The 11602-nt window shown below is 54.5% G+C and overlaps 2 protein-coding genes across 3 annotated transcripts; both read right to left on the bottom strand.

The window, feature by feature from the left end:
• Positions 1 to 335: 335 nt before the first annotated feature.
• On the bottom strand, positions 336 to 2774 carry UBA52 (ubiquitin A-52 residue ribosomal protein fusion product 1). The gene is made up of 5 exons (XM_067032502.1): positions 1933 to 2774; positions 1730 to 1843; positions 1377 to 1463; positions 619 to 721; positions 336 to 533 (listed from the first exon to the last, which is right to left on the bottom strand). The coding sequence occupies exons 1-5, from the start codon at positions 2138 to 2140 to the stop codon at positions 440 to 442; spliced, it is 606 nt and encodes a 201-aa protein (XP_066888603.1). The 5' UTR covers positions 2141 to 2774; the 3' UTR covers positions 336 to 439.
• KXD1 (KxDL motif containing 1) lies at positions 336 to 11122 on the bottom strand. Of its 2 annotated transcripts, none has more exons than XM_059063569.2 (10): positions 10985 to 11122; positions 8293 to 8414; positions 7098 to 7250; positions 5635 to 5681; positions 3411 to 4833; positions 2770 to 3307; positions 1730 to 1843; positions 1377 to 1463; positions 619 to 721; positions 336 to 533 (listed from the first exon to the last, which is right to left on the bottom strand). In XM_059063569.2, the coding sequence occupies exons 2-5, from the start codon at positions 8391 to 8393 to the stop codon at positions 4604 to 4606; spliced, it is 531 nt and encodes a 176-aa protein (XP_058919552.1). In that variant the 5' UTR covers positions 8394 to 8414; positions 10985 to 11122; the 3' UTR covers positions 336 to 533; positions 619 to 721; positions 1377 to 1463; positions 1730 to 1843; positions 2770 to 3307; positions 3411 to 4603. The 2 variants fall into 2 exon arrangements, with proteins under 2 accessions (XP_058919552.1, XP_058919553.1); XM_059063570.2 differs by having other exon boundaries at positions 10950 to 11047.
• Positions 11123 to 11602: the final 480 nt, after the last annotated feature.

Here is an 11602-nt window from a genome sequence, read left to right as displayed (position 1 = left end):
GGCCCCAGATGTGAGGGTTGTTAATGTGCCTGACCAGGTCCCACCAGTCCCTACGCTGAGGTCTTTATTCCCATATTACAAATGACAAAATCCAGATGGGTGGGCTCACTAGGCTATGTGGCAGAGGGCCAGGAGTGAGACTTGCCTGTGCTGTGGTTACGACAAGTTTAGACATGAAGGGCTGAGACCATGGCCCAATTTACAGGTAAGACAACTGGAACCCAGGACAGAGGACCCCCAAGAGCTATGAAGAATGGAGTGACGGGAAGTCCCTAAGGGAGATGCCCGCACCTCAGCCACCTCCCCATTGGACAGACCAACCACATGGACACCAGTTACTGCTCCAGTCAACAAAAGGAAAACTTTACTGAGGCCCCAGGGCCATGGGGCTTAGGCAGGAGGCCACCCTGCGGGCAAAGGAACAGCCGGTGGAGGGGCCTTATTTGACCTTCTTCTTGGGGCGCAGGTTGTTGGTGTGGCCACACTTCTTCTTGCGGCAGTTGACAGCACGGGGGTGCAGGCGAGCGTAACACCTGTGCGAGGACACGAGCAAGTGGTGAGGGCACATCCCGACCCCCACCAGGGCCAGCCCACACCCCCAATCTGAAAAGTACATACTTGCGGCAGATCATCTTGTCGCAGTTGTATTTCTGAGCAAGCTGGCGAAGGGAAGGCTCGATGATGCCACCTCGCAGACGAAGCACCAAGTGCAGGGTGGACTCTATAAGAAACGAAGGGCAGAGAGAGACAGTGACTGAGCCTAGGCTCACCACCTCAGTCCCACAGGTGCAGGGCAGCCTTCAGTGCCCTGCAGACCATGGCTTCTCACATGTGACAGGGACACATTGGAATCCATTGGGTGTTCTATGTGTAGATGGACACACCAGCCCAGCCCACCCCACAGAACCTGCACCTTGTCATTTCCCACCAGTCCTCAGGGAATCTGAAACTAATATAAATATACATCAACAGTGGTGTCCATCTGGGTTTCCCCAAAGGCAAAGCAATTTCTAAGTGGTGCAAGGATGACCTTTAATTTTCCTAGGTTAAGACATTTAAATCTTTTGCTGCAAAAAGTGGTGCTGATCTTCTTTACAGTAGTTATCACATTAAAAAACACAAACACAAGAATTAAAGAAAATAGTGAATAAGAACATGAGAAACCATCGCCATTTGGAAATCCTAGTGGAGATCTTAAGATGCTTTCCAGTGATGGAAACGGTACCTTACAAAGCAATACTCCCTAGCCCTATCTGATCCTCAGCTTAAGAACAATCCTCCTCTACAGCCCCCTCTTGGTGTCGAAGAGGCTGTCAGTGCCCCATCCTGGGTCCTAGGCCTCACTGAGGTCCTGTCTAGCCACCCCACCCCTGTACCTTTCTGGATATTATAGTCTGACAGAGTGCGGCCATCCTCCAGCTGTTTGCCCGCGAAAATCAGACGCTGCTGGTCAGGTGGGATGCCTAAGGAGAGAGCACTTCAGTTACTAAAGTTCTGGCAAGAAAACTACCAGCAGATCTCCCCTCCCTCCACGGGGCTATGCCAGGATCACCCCCAAACTGTCAAAAGGGAAAATGAGGTAGAGAGGACAAGCTGCCTTCCAAAGATCACACAGAGGAAGCACTGGCATGGCTGAGATCTGTCCAAGCACCCATTCCACACAGGACACCAGATTCCCAGGGCTGAAGGGCCCCCATTGTGCAGAGCACCCAGCTCCAACCCAACTCACCCTCCTTGTCTTGGATTTTAGCTTTGACATTCTCAATGGTGTCACTGGGCTCGACCTCTAGAGTGATGGTCTTGCCCGTCAAGGTCTTCACAAAGATCTGCATCTCTGCGTCTGCTGGAGAGAGAGAAGGGAGAATGGCGCGTGGAGTGGTGAGCACTGTAGATCTGAGCATCCCGAGCTCACAGGCTGGCCAGCCTTAGTACCTGCCAGCCCTGTGCCAGCATCGACTTCAAATGCAGGCCCGCCCCAGTGCCTGTTTCCTTCCACCCTCCAAGCCAGCAGCTTCGTCTTTGAAGATGGAACGAAAAGTACAGGTCTACGGAACCACCTTGCCAAGCACGGTCTGGAGGTCCCATCCTTCCTCTCCTCCGCCAGCCCCCGCTCTTCCTGCAGCTGGGGTGGGAATCCCATCTTAGTAGCATCCCCCCAACATACACGCTTTCCTCCCTACAGTCCCTTCTCCTAATTCCAAGATCAGACAGCCAAAACTCTGGCTTCCTTCTGGGTTACGCCCTGATCCTCAGACCACATTTCCTGCGTTTGAGCCAATCCATAAGTAACAACTGCCAACCACGTGCCTGATACTTGTTTACACGGGTATTTCCGTTTTTTCACTTTCCAAGTCTAGAAAATGGCTGCTACTACCAGACTCTCCTTACAGATTTAGAAAAGGAAACAGGTAGAGACCCAACTCAAAGGCTTAATATTTTCAAATGGACTGGCAGAATGTCTGCCACGAGACAAAATTACAGTTAATACTCCTCCCCATTAAATCGGATCTGCCCCGAAGGACACATCTCGCCCCAAAGCCTCATCAGATAGCTGGGGCCGGCGGAGCGGGCAGGATCCTCTTCCAAAGGCCGGCTTCCCTCCTGGGGCCCAGTTCGGGCTCGGAACCCGGCCCAGTGTGCCTTTCTAAGCCGCCCCGCAGGGCCTAGCTCGCCTAGACGGATTCCAGGCCGCCCCCTCCGCTGCCTGGGCCCCCGCAGGCTACCGCCCAACCCTGTCCAGGGACAACCCGCAAGTCCGCCATCACCGACCTGCTCCGCCGTCTCGTTGAAAAGAAAGGACTGCTGAACCGGAAACCGCCGATTCGGCGCCCAGGGCGCCTGCGCACCGAGCACGCTGCGCGTTTGCGTCACAATCCGCGCCGCGCCCCGCCCCTATGTTGGGTGCGGGCGCATGAAGCCGCGGCGCCTGTGGGCGACCGGTGCCCACCTGCCTCGGGGTTTGAGCTCCGCCCGTTGGGTCACGTAGGAATAATGCCGCACCTTTCCTGGTGTTTCTGCCCGCTGTTTCCAGGCCGCCTGAAGACTGCCCGCACGTAGCGGGTGCTCCGGAAATTATTTCAACAGAGAAGGGGAAACTGTTTTGTGCTAAGGTGAAGGCATTAAGCAGAGGGTCTGCGGGTCCAAGACGCAAGGGTCGAGGCAGGAGGCGGCGTAAGGGCCGAACGTGTTGGAGCCACTGGAGGCCGGCCGCTGTGCACAGATGGATTTCAGGGCGGGTCCGTACAGGTGCACGGAGAGCAGGTGGGGCTGGTGCATTCACCCAAGGCAATGGGGTGGGACCCAGGGTCTGTTTAAGATATAAGACGGAGAAGACTCAAGGATGGCTGAAAAGTGCTGGGCGTCGGAAAGCGGTGAGGACTGAGAAGTTACCTGTGGATTCAGTAGCGTACCTTATTTCCTTGAACACTTCCCGGCGCTCCCTATGGACGAGGCAAAAGCAGACACTCTGAAGTCTGGGAAGAGGCCTTTAATAACATAATTTCTAAGTGCTCCAAAGATGAGGGGACTCTGTGAGAGTGAATGATGGGGGATGAGACCCTAGCTCCTTGAGGAGCCCACCTTAGGGCTGAGATTTGGTGGAGGAGTTACTCAAGGATTAATATTGTGCGCAGTGGTAATAGCACATTTGAAGGCCTGGTTGGTGATAGGAAGAGGGGTTATTATGGTTGCCACCACTGGAGACTCCCACTCAAAGCACAGCAGCCCACTTCTTTCCAGCTCAGTGGTGCCTGACTGTCCATTAACCATCCTGTCCCACATCTAGCACTTGCCACCATTCTGGACTGCTGGGCCTTAGGATGGAAGGAAGCCACTGCTAGGCGCACCCTTCCCTTTTTAGTAACAGAGTCTATTTATTGATAACTTCCCAACAACATCTGTAAACATCGGGTACAAAAATATTCTGCTTAACTCTGTTCTCCAAGGTGGCTCGGCTTGCTCCATGGAGGCCCCAGGAGAAGCCTGCTGGGCTCTCAGGGTCCGCACCTCTGGTCCGAGAAATGGCCTAACCAGGCTCCGTGCTGAGTGGATGGCTAATCTCTGCCTTGAGGCTTCTACAGCTGTCTCAGAAACCTCCTTGAGATAATGATTGGAGAAAGTATTCAATACTGTCATTGGAGGAAGGGGCAAGGAGACCAGAATTAGTAGGCACGGGGGTGGGCTGGGGTGAACTCAGACATGACAGTGCTTGGCCACCTTGAGGAGGTCCTGACCAGGGTGCTGGAGCAGAGGACATCTGGCTCTGGTCTCTGGGAACCTTAAGGTGTTGCTCAGAGCAGACCTCAGGCCTGGCTCTGGAAAAGCTCCCTTGTGCCCAACCCGACTCCAGCTGGACTGGTCATCCCCTGGCCTGGCAGAGGGGTCTACAGAAGAGAGATGTTCTCAGTGAGGAAGGCGGGGGAATGATAGATCCCCAGGAATTCCATACCCCAGGGAGGGAGCCTTGTCCCCCAGTGAGCCCCAAATGACAGAGTAGGGTGGCAAAGCTGACTGTCTCAAGGCAGGGTTACCCATTGCCACCTCAGACATCTGGGCAGTGGCACCGCAGCTGCCCTGAGACCCCTCCGAGCTCCTGGGAGTAGAGCTACTCGCTCAGCATCTCCTCGTCATCTGTATGGCTGCGGCCATTGATGGCAGGGGAGCTGGGCCGGACGTGGGACAGGTCCTCGAAGCCGGGGCTGAGGGAGGGCGAGACTGTGTCGGGGCTGGTGTCACATGAGCCTGTGCTCTGTTCCGAGGTGGCAATGGTTGTTGTGGTGCTAGGCGGGATGGGGTCTTCATCCTCGTCTTCCAGGAGGGACGCCTCTGGGATGTCTGGGGGAAGGAGGCCCAGGAGTTGGCTTAGTCACCATGCCAGGCACTGTGATGAGGGATTAACTGGGCCCGGGACCCCTGACAGCTACCCCCACCCTATGGGACATAACTTGGTTCATTTTACAGATGAGGAAACCGAGGTCCAAGCAGGTGAGAGGCCTCTCTTTAAGGTGAGGTAAGGTAAAGACTCAGGTTCTCTGGGGTTAGGCCTATGCGGGCCCTGGGGGCAAGTCTGAGCCTGGCTGTGCCCTCTTGACTGTGTCACCTGGGCCAGGCCTCTCACCTGCCCGTGTCTCAGCTCCCTACTCTATAAACTGGGAATGACGGCATTGCCTTTATGCCTGTGGTTGTCAGCGGCCCTGGTGTGGGGAGCTGTTGGCCCATTCTGCAGACTGGGTAAACTGAAGCTCAGCATGGAGGACGCTGTGCTTCCTCTGACAAGTCACTGCCCCTCTGGGCACAGTCCCCATCTCATAGGTGGTTGTGGGTAACAGCCTGGCTCGTAGGGGTATGTGACATTCACTGGGCTAAGGACTGTCATCATTCTTGTCCACATTCCCTCGTGTGACCTCCCCTAAGGGAGGAGACTCTAGTCCCAACACCTGCTCTGCAGGTTGCCAAGAAGATCAGGCCAGCACTCCCGCCCCTGCCCCAGGTCTTACTGGACCCACTGCCCACTAGGGCCTGGGCTTGGTGTCAGCCCTTGAGGTGACCTTCCAGAAGCCAGCCTGCGCTGAGGGCCCTGGCATCCAAGGGCACAGAGCCCAGAAGCGGGATGTAGGAGCTCTGGGTGACACTTACGGCTGAAGGCCTCCGGGTGCTGCCTGGCCAGCTTCCCTTTCAGTGTCCTGCAGGGGAAGGGAAGGCACACAGGGCTGAACCTGCAGAGTGTGCAGGCTGGGCCCAGTGCAGGCCAGGAACCTCCCCCTCACTGCTTGTCATACTCTGCTCCAGGGCTGGAGGTAGGACTGGGCGCTCAGCCAGTGGACCTCCTACCCCCAGGACGGATGGCAGCTATCCAGGTGTCACCCAACTTCTGCGTGTCCTTGGTGCTGGCTCTGCGTGCTGGCTGGGCTCTCTACCTGCAATGCCTCGTGTCTAAACCTCTTCTAACAGGACAACCTTCCAGGAAGCTTCCCTTCCCCTTGCCTCAACAGGCACTCCTCTGGGTGACTTGTCCCAGCCTGTCTCTCCATCCCCGGTGTGAGGATGTCTGTGGGGGCCAGGAGTGCTGACTATCCACACCCCAAACACCAAACACTGGCACTCACTAAACTGAACTTCACAGAGAAGCACCTGCTTCCCTTTTTAACCTGCTGATTTTTCCTTTTTACCTTAAGTAATGCAGTTCTGTTTACAAAGAATTACAAAAGCCTCTTCAGACAGTCTCTAACCCTTGACTATGGCCAGCCAGCACTGTCCCCCCCAACCCCACCCCACCCTGAAGTACCACTGCTGCTGCATCCATGCCTGGGTGGACACACTTATCTCCTTCCTGAGTGACACAGATACACACAAAAGGTGTCAACCCTTGGGGTTCCTACTCTACTCCCACCCCTGCAACACCACACGTGGACAACCAGCCTGGTGAGATGCCTCAGAAAAGATATGCTTTGATAAAGGATTTATCCGGCCTGTCTTGTGATTTCTGCAGAGAGCATGCTCCAAGGAAACATGTTGCCCTCAATCTGTGGCACCTGCTCTGCCAGCAGATGTGGCTGCCCCCGGAAAAGAAGAAATGGCACAGTCAGCCAGAAATACAGCTGTAGTGCCAGCCTGTTCCAGGCCTGGGCGCCCCAGTGGCAGTTGTTAATGGCAGCAGTGGTGATAGGCGCTCCGGGGGCCGTGTCAAGCATTCTACGTGGCTGGGGACTTGGACATTGTCTTTCTCTGTCCTCATGGAAACAGACTGAGAAGGACCCACAAAACCTGGCAATCTCGTTTTCCTCTTGAGAGAAGTCCTGGGTGGAGGCCAAGGGGAACACGAGGCTAGCCTTTCACTGTCTGCTCCTGCCTGCCTTTTGCATTATGGGTCTGGCACTATGTTGCATTTTCAAAAAAGGAATAAAATTTAAATTCAGAAACTCCAAGATCTTCAGATCTTCTCCAATATTAAGTGTGCAATGAAGCCTCGTAAGACAAGCTGAATCTCCCTACCGCCCTGCTACGTGGAGAGGACGGCCCTCATTGAAAAGAGGAGGAACCCTCTTTTCAGGCTCAGAGGCTCAGAGCAGGAGGCAGAGACTGGAGGGCCAAGCACCCACCTGATCCTGCGGAAGATGCTGTCCAGGTCCCGCTTCATCTCCACCAGGGTCCTTGTGTGGTGCAGAAAGCGCTCGCTCATCTGCTGCAGGCGGGCACTTGACAGGTTGTTGAAGTTGAGCAGCATCTCGTTTGTCTTCTCAAAGCGGTCCAGCCTGGTGGCAGAAAAAGGGCACCGACTCCTCTGCTCAGCCTCCAGGTCCCTGCCAACTGATCCTGCTAGGCCCTTTCCTGCTCCATGACCTTTGCGTAGACCATACCCTTGTCTTGTGGAGCTCTACCTGGTGTTTGAGCCAGCTAGCAAACTCTTATTCAACTTTCAAAACCCTACTCAAAAATCCTACTCAAGTGTACCCTTCTCATGTAGCCTTAACTCTCTCCCTCAAGTAGACTCTTTGACAGTCTGACTCCCCTAGCCCCAGCTTCTTTCTCTGGCCCAGCCCTGACACTCCGAGGCCAGGAAGGTTCAAGTCTGATTTTGTCTCGCCTCGGTCTGGGAGTCCCCCAGGGTCAGGTCTGAATCTGAACTAAAGACCTAGGAGGGAAATGGGTATTGCTGAGACCCAGACATATCCAGCACCCCTGTTACAGGGCAAGAAAGGTAAGGTATCAGGTCTGTGCTGTGTTGTAAATGGAAGGAAGAGCCTTTGACTTAAAGACACAAAAAATAAAGCCCCAGGAGACCATGTTTCCCCCTGAAGGTTGTGTCAGCCCTTCTTCCCCACAGAGCAGGCCGGAATTAGGGTGAGGCTATGGTGGCCACAGTGCCAAGCCCCAAAGAGGGCAAAAGCCATTCACAGCCCTTCCAAGTGACCCTGAGTGCTCTGCAGAGACAGCCTAGGCTCTGAGAGAATAGGTTCCCAACAGGAAGTGAGCCGACTAGCTCCCTTAAATCCCCCAGCAGTTCCTTCCTTATCCCCCCCAAGACTCCCCACCCCAGGCCTCGGGAAAGGAGCTGCTGTGGTCCCTGCCAAACTGTCCGCAGCTGCGAAACTGTCCCAGAGCCCTGCTTCCTGTGCCAAGGCCTCGCCTCCAGACCAGGAAGGAATTTACTTTGGAGCCAGCCAGCAGATTTGCTCATTTCCTTCATTTTATCACCAGTGTGGGCCCGGGATAGAGGCAGGCAGGGCAAGAATGCAGGCCAGCAAGTGGATTCCTTCCCACACTGGGGGCCCAGGGCCCTTGGCTTTCGCTCACATGTTCTTCTGGGCGAGGATGATGGCGTTGACATCGTCTGCATTCACCATGCTCAGGATGCGGCTACAGAAGACCCTCGAGGCCGAGTCCGGGGGGTCCATCTCTTCTTCCTCCTCCGCTGCCTGAAACAGGCAGGAAGAAAGTGTTTGCAGTCTGCATCAGGAAGTGGGGGGAGGTGGGATGGAGAGGAGGGGCTGGGAACCCCACAGGCCACCTGTCCGTAAGCGGGTCATGCCACCTGAGCCTCAGCTTTGTCATGCCAGGAACTCGGGGGTGTTTCGAGAACCACAGGAGTTCCTATTTATAACTTGCACCCAAGCACATCACAATCCCATCACCCCTCCCACCTCCACCCCCCAACTCTCCATGTGCCCAAAGCTACAGGCATCTTCCTCCTACATGGATCTGCCCTCCTCCTGGCTGCCCCCTCAAATCATCACCCCCTCCAATGCCTTTTCTCCCAAGAGGTCTTTGATGACTACCCTTATTCTGGTCACTCATCACTTCACCTTTTTTAAATTGCTCCACTCTCATCTCTTCCTGAAATTATCTTAGTTATCAGTTAACCCTTTTGCCTGTCACCCCCACAGCAATATTAGCTCCAATAGAACAGAGGTGTGTGTGTCTTTCTTGCTCGCTGTTCTGTCTCCAGAGCCCAGCCCAGAACCTTGTTCACAGCAAGAGATTGCCTGAATTTAGTTTGATGAAGGCAAACAGAACCTTTCAAACTCAGCTCTGAAGCTAGACATATCAGCAAGTTAAAGCCAAGAATTTCAGGCACTGGAAGCCAGGCTGTGGGCCCCAGCAACCCAGATGGCTCTGTGGCTCTTGGCTCCCAGCTTCCCTGGCACACAGATGCCATCCCAGCAGGTGGGAACTTTCTGGACCATGCTAGGGCAGGAGGGATGACAGCTTCACCACTGACCCTCCTAAGGGGGTTCAGGAAAAACCCAGAATCCTGACATAGCTTGGCTCTGAGGTCTGCACATTTAGTGGCCGACAGAAAGGCCCACTTGCAATTGGTTAAGATTCACACATAGGATCAGGAAGGGCTTTCAGAGCCCACTTAACTACCCTCCTCTTTATTGAGCACCTACTGTATACTAAACAAGACACCAATTTCAAACACTGGCAATTGTTACCATCCTTATTTATATATGAGAAAATTGAGGCTCAGAGACTGAGGAACTAGGCCGTTGTCACACAGCCAGTGAACATGGGTCACAACTCAAACACCCACAGACCACAGGATCCACAAATGTGTGACTCTGACATTCAGTAGCTACCTGTGACAGGACAGCTGCTTCTTACAGCACCTGATCCCTGCCAGACTTCTGTTTCCAAAAATAAACCTGAAATATGGATTTCTTTTTCCTGTGAAATCGCCTCATTTACAAATGTTAGCAACTAATATTTTTCTTACCCCAACACCATAGAAGCCAAGAGTACGTATCTATTTGTGCCCTGAATCTGGCTATCAGTTTGCAGCCATTACGTGCCTTCTGGAGATAAACTGCCACACCTGATGAAATCCACCCCCCTCCCCAATCACCATGTTTGAGCTCCTTCTATGTGCCAGGCATGGACAGCCACACCCTCCACATTTCCAAAGAAGATCATGTATAAAGAGGACACTTGGGCTCTCAAAGGACAGAGCCATGTGGCAGAAAGCCCACAGCTAGAGCCTGGCAGGTGCAGGATTTGGACCTGTGGGAAATGGTTCTGCTACAAAGAAGGGCTCTTTCCTGTCTCTGGCTCCCAGATGTGAGGGCTGAGGGATTCAAGGCACACTCCCCCACCAGCTGCCTCTCACAGGAAGCCTTCCCGGACTAACTGCTAATCTGGCCCACACACAGAGTGGAAATGACCCAGCATAGGCTCTGATCCCTGCTCCAAATATATTTATGGGATACACACGCAGAGAGGGAGGCTGTGTGACCTTGGGAGAGTCACCTCACTTCCTAGATCCGTTTTCTCACCCAGAAAATAGGAATAACAAAGAATAAGAATCTCACAATGCTGTCTGTAGGGACTAAAACCAATAGTGATAAGAGGTGCTGGGCTCGAAGCAGTCAGTTTCTCCAAGTGGAGTGTGAAGAAATCCTAGGACAGGGCCCGGGAATCAGTATTCTAATGAAGGCCTCCCTAGTGCTTCCAAGAATACAGAACAAATACTTATACAGCACTTCACTTAATCCCGTCTCCCCTACAAGGGCATCTCCGAGGGCACCTAAGGCTCCCAGGGGTGGGATCAGGTCACACACCAATGCGGAAAGGCGCCGCAACTCCATCCAGGTCATTTAACAGAATTTAATTTGTCTGCCCAAACTCAGCAAAACCCGCGAGGCGGGGCGGGGCTCACAAATCCCCTCATGCCCCGCCCCTGTGAAGCGGGAAACTGAGGCCCAAGCAGGTCAACGCCCAATTCCGGGAGACACGGCACAGCCTGAACACAGGCGGCCCCAACTCCCGCGCCCCGGATCCAGACCCGGCCCATGGCGCCGCCCGCGCGTCCACCGCGCAGACGGGGGAAACTGAGACTTGTGCGCAGGAGGGGTGCCCAGATGTTGCCAGCGGCGCGCCCCACCCCGCTACAACCCGAGGACCGCGCCCGACCCGGCCCAGCTCCCCAGAGGTCCCTGCGTCCCGAGCCCCACCCCGAACTCGGCCCCGGCGTCGGTGGCAGCAGCACCTGCACATCTGGCGGCCTTGCTCGCGCTTCCGGGATGGCGCCCGCGCCGCCGCGACGTCACCACGCACCATGCGTGCGAGCGCGCGTGGCGGCGACGTGCCCTGGGCTGACTTGCGTGCGTGGAGGCGCGGCAGGAACGGGTGGAGCTTAGATGCAGCTTCTATTTGCGGGTGCATCACAACAAATAGCCAATCAAGCAGTCCCTCTCGCGCCTGCGTAGTTTCCAAAGCCCGAGCTCCAAGGCAGCCCGGAATCGGGGAGGGAAATGGGGAGGGAGGATGAAACGACCAATTTTATAGATGGTAAGACTGAGGTCCGAGAGCGGCAGGCATTCCCACAGGGTCATATAATCCTCGAGTGGCCTGTGGTGGATCCAGACCCAAATGTTCTGCTTTCCAGGCTGGGAATCAGACTCACTCGGGTTCAAAAACCCCTGCTCCGTTTTTCTGGGCCAGGATCCTGCATTGCATTTAGTCATGTCTCCTTGGTCTCTTCCACTCTGTGACAATTCCTTTCTCTCCTAATCTTTCATGACCTTAATACTTTTGAAGAGTACTGGTTTTGTAGAATACCTAATTATTATGGGTTTGTTCAATATTTCCTCATGATTAGACTGAA

This window comes from Kogia breviceps, chromosome 4 (assembly GCF_026419965.1).
Source record: "Kogia breviceps isolate mKogBre1 chromosome 4, mKogBre1 haplotype 1, whole genome shotgun sequence".
Classification (NCBI taxonomy): Eukaryota; Metazoa; Chordata; class Mammalia; order Artiodactyla; family Physeteridae; genus Kogia; species Kogia breviceps.
The sequence above is the reverse complement of the archived record's forward strand: the minus strand, read 5'-3'. Positions and strand labels throughout refer to the sequence as shown.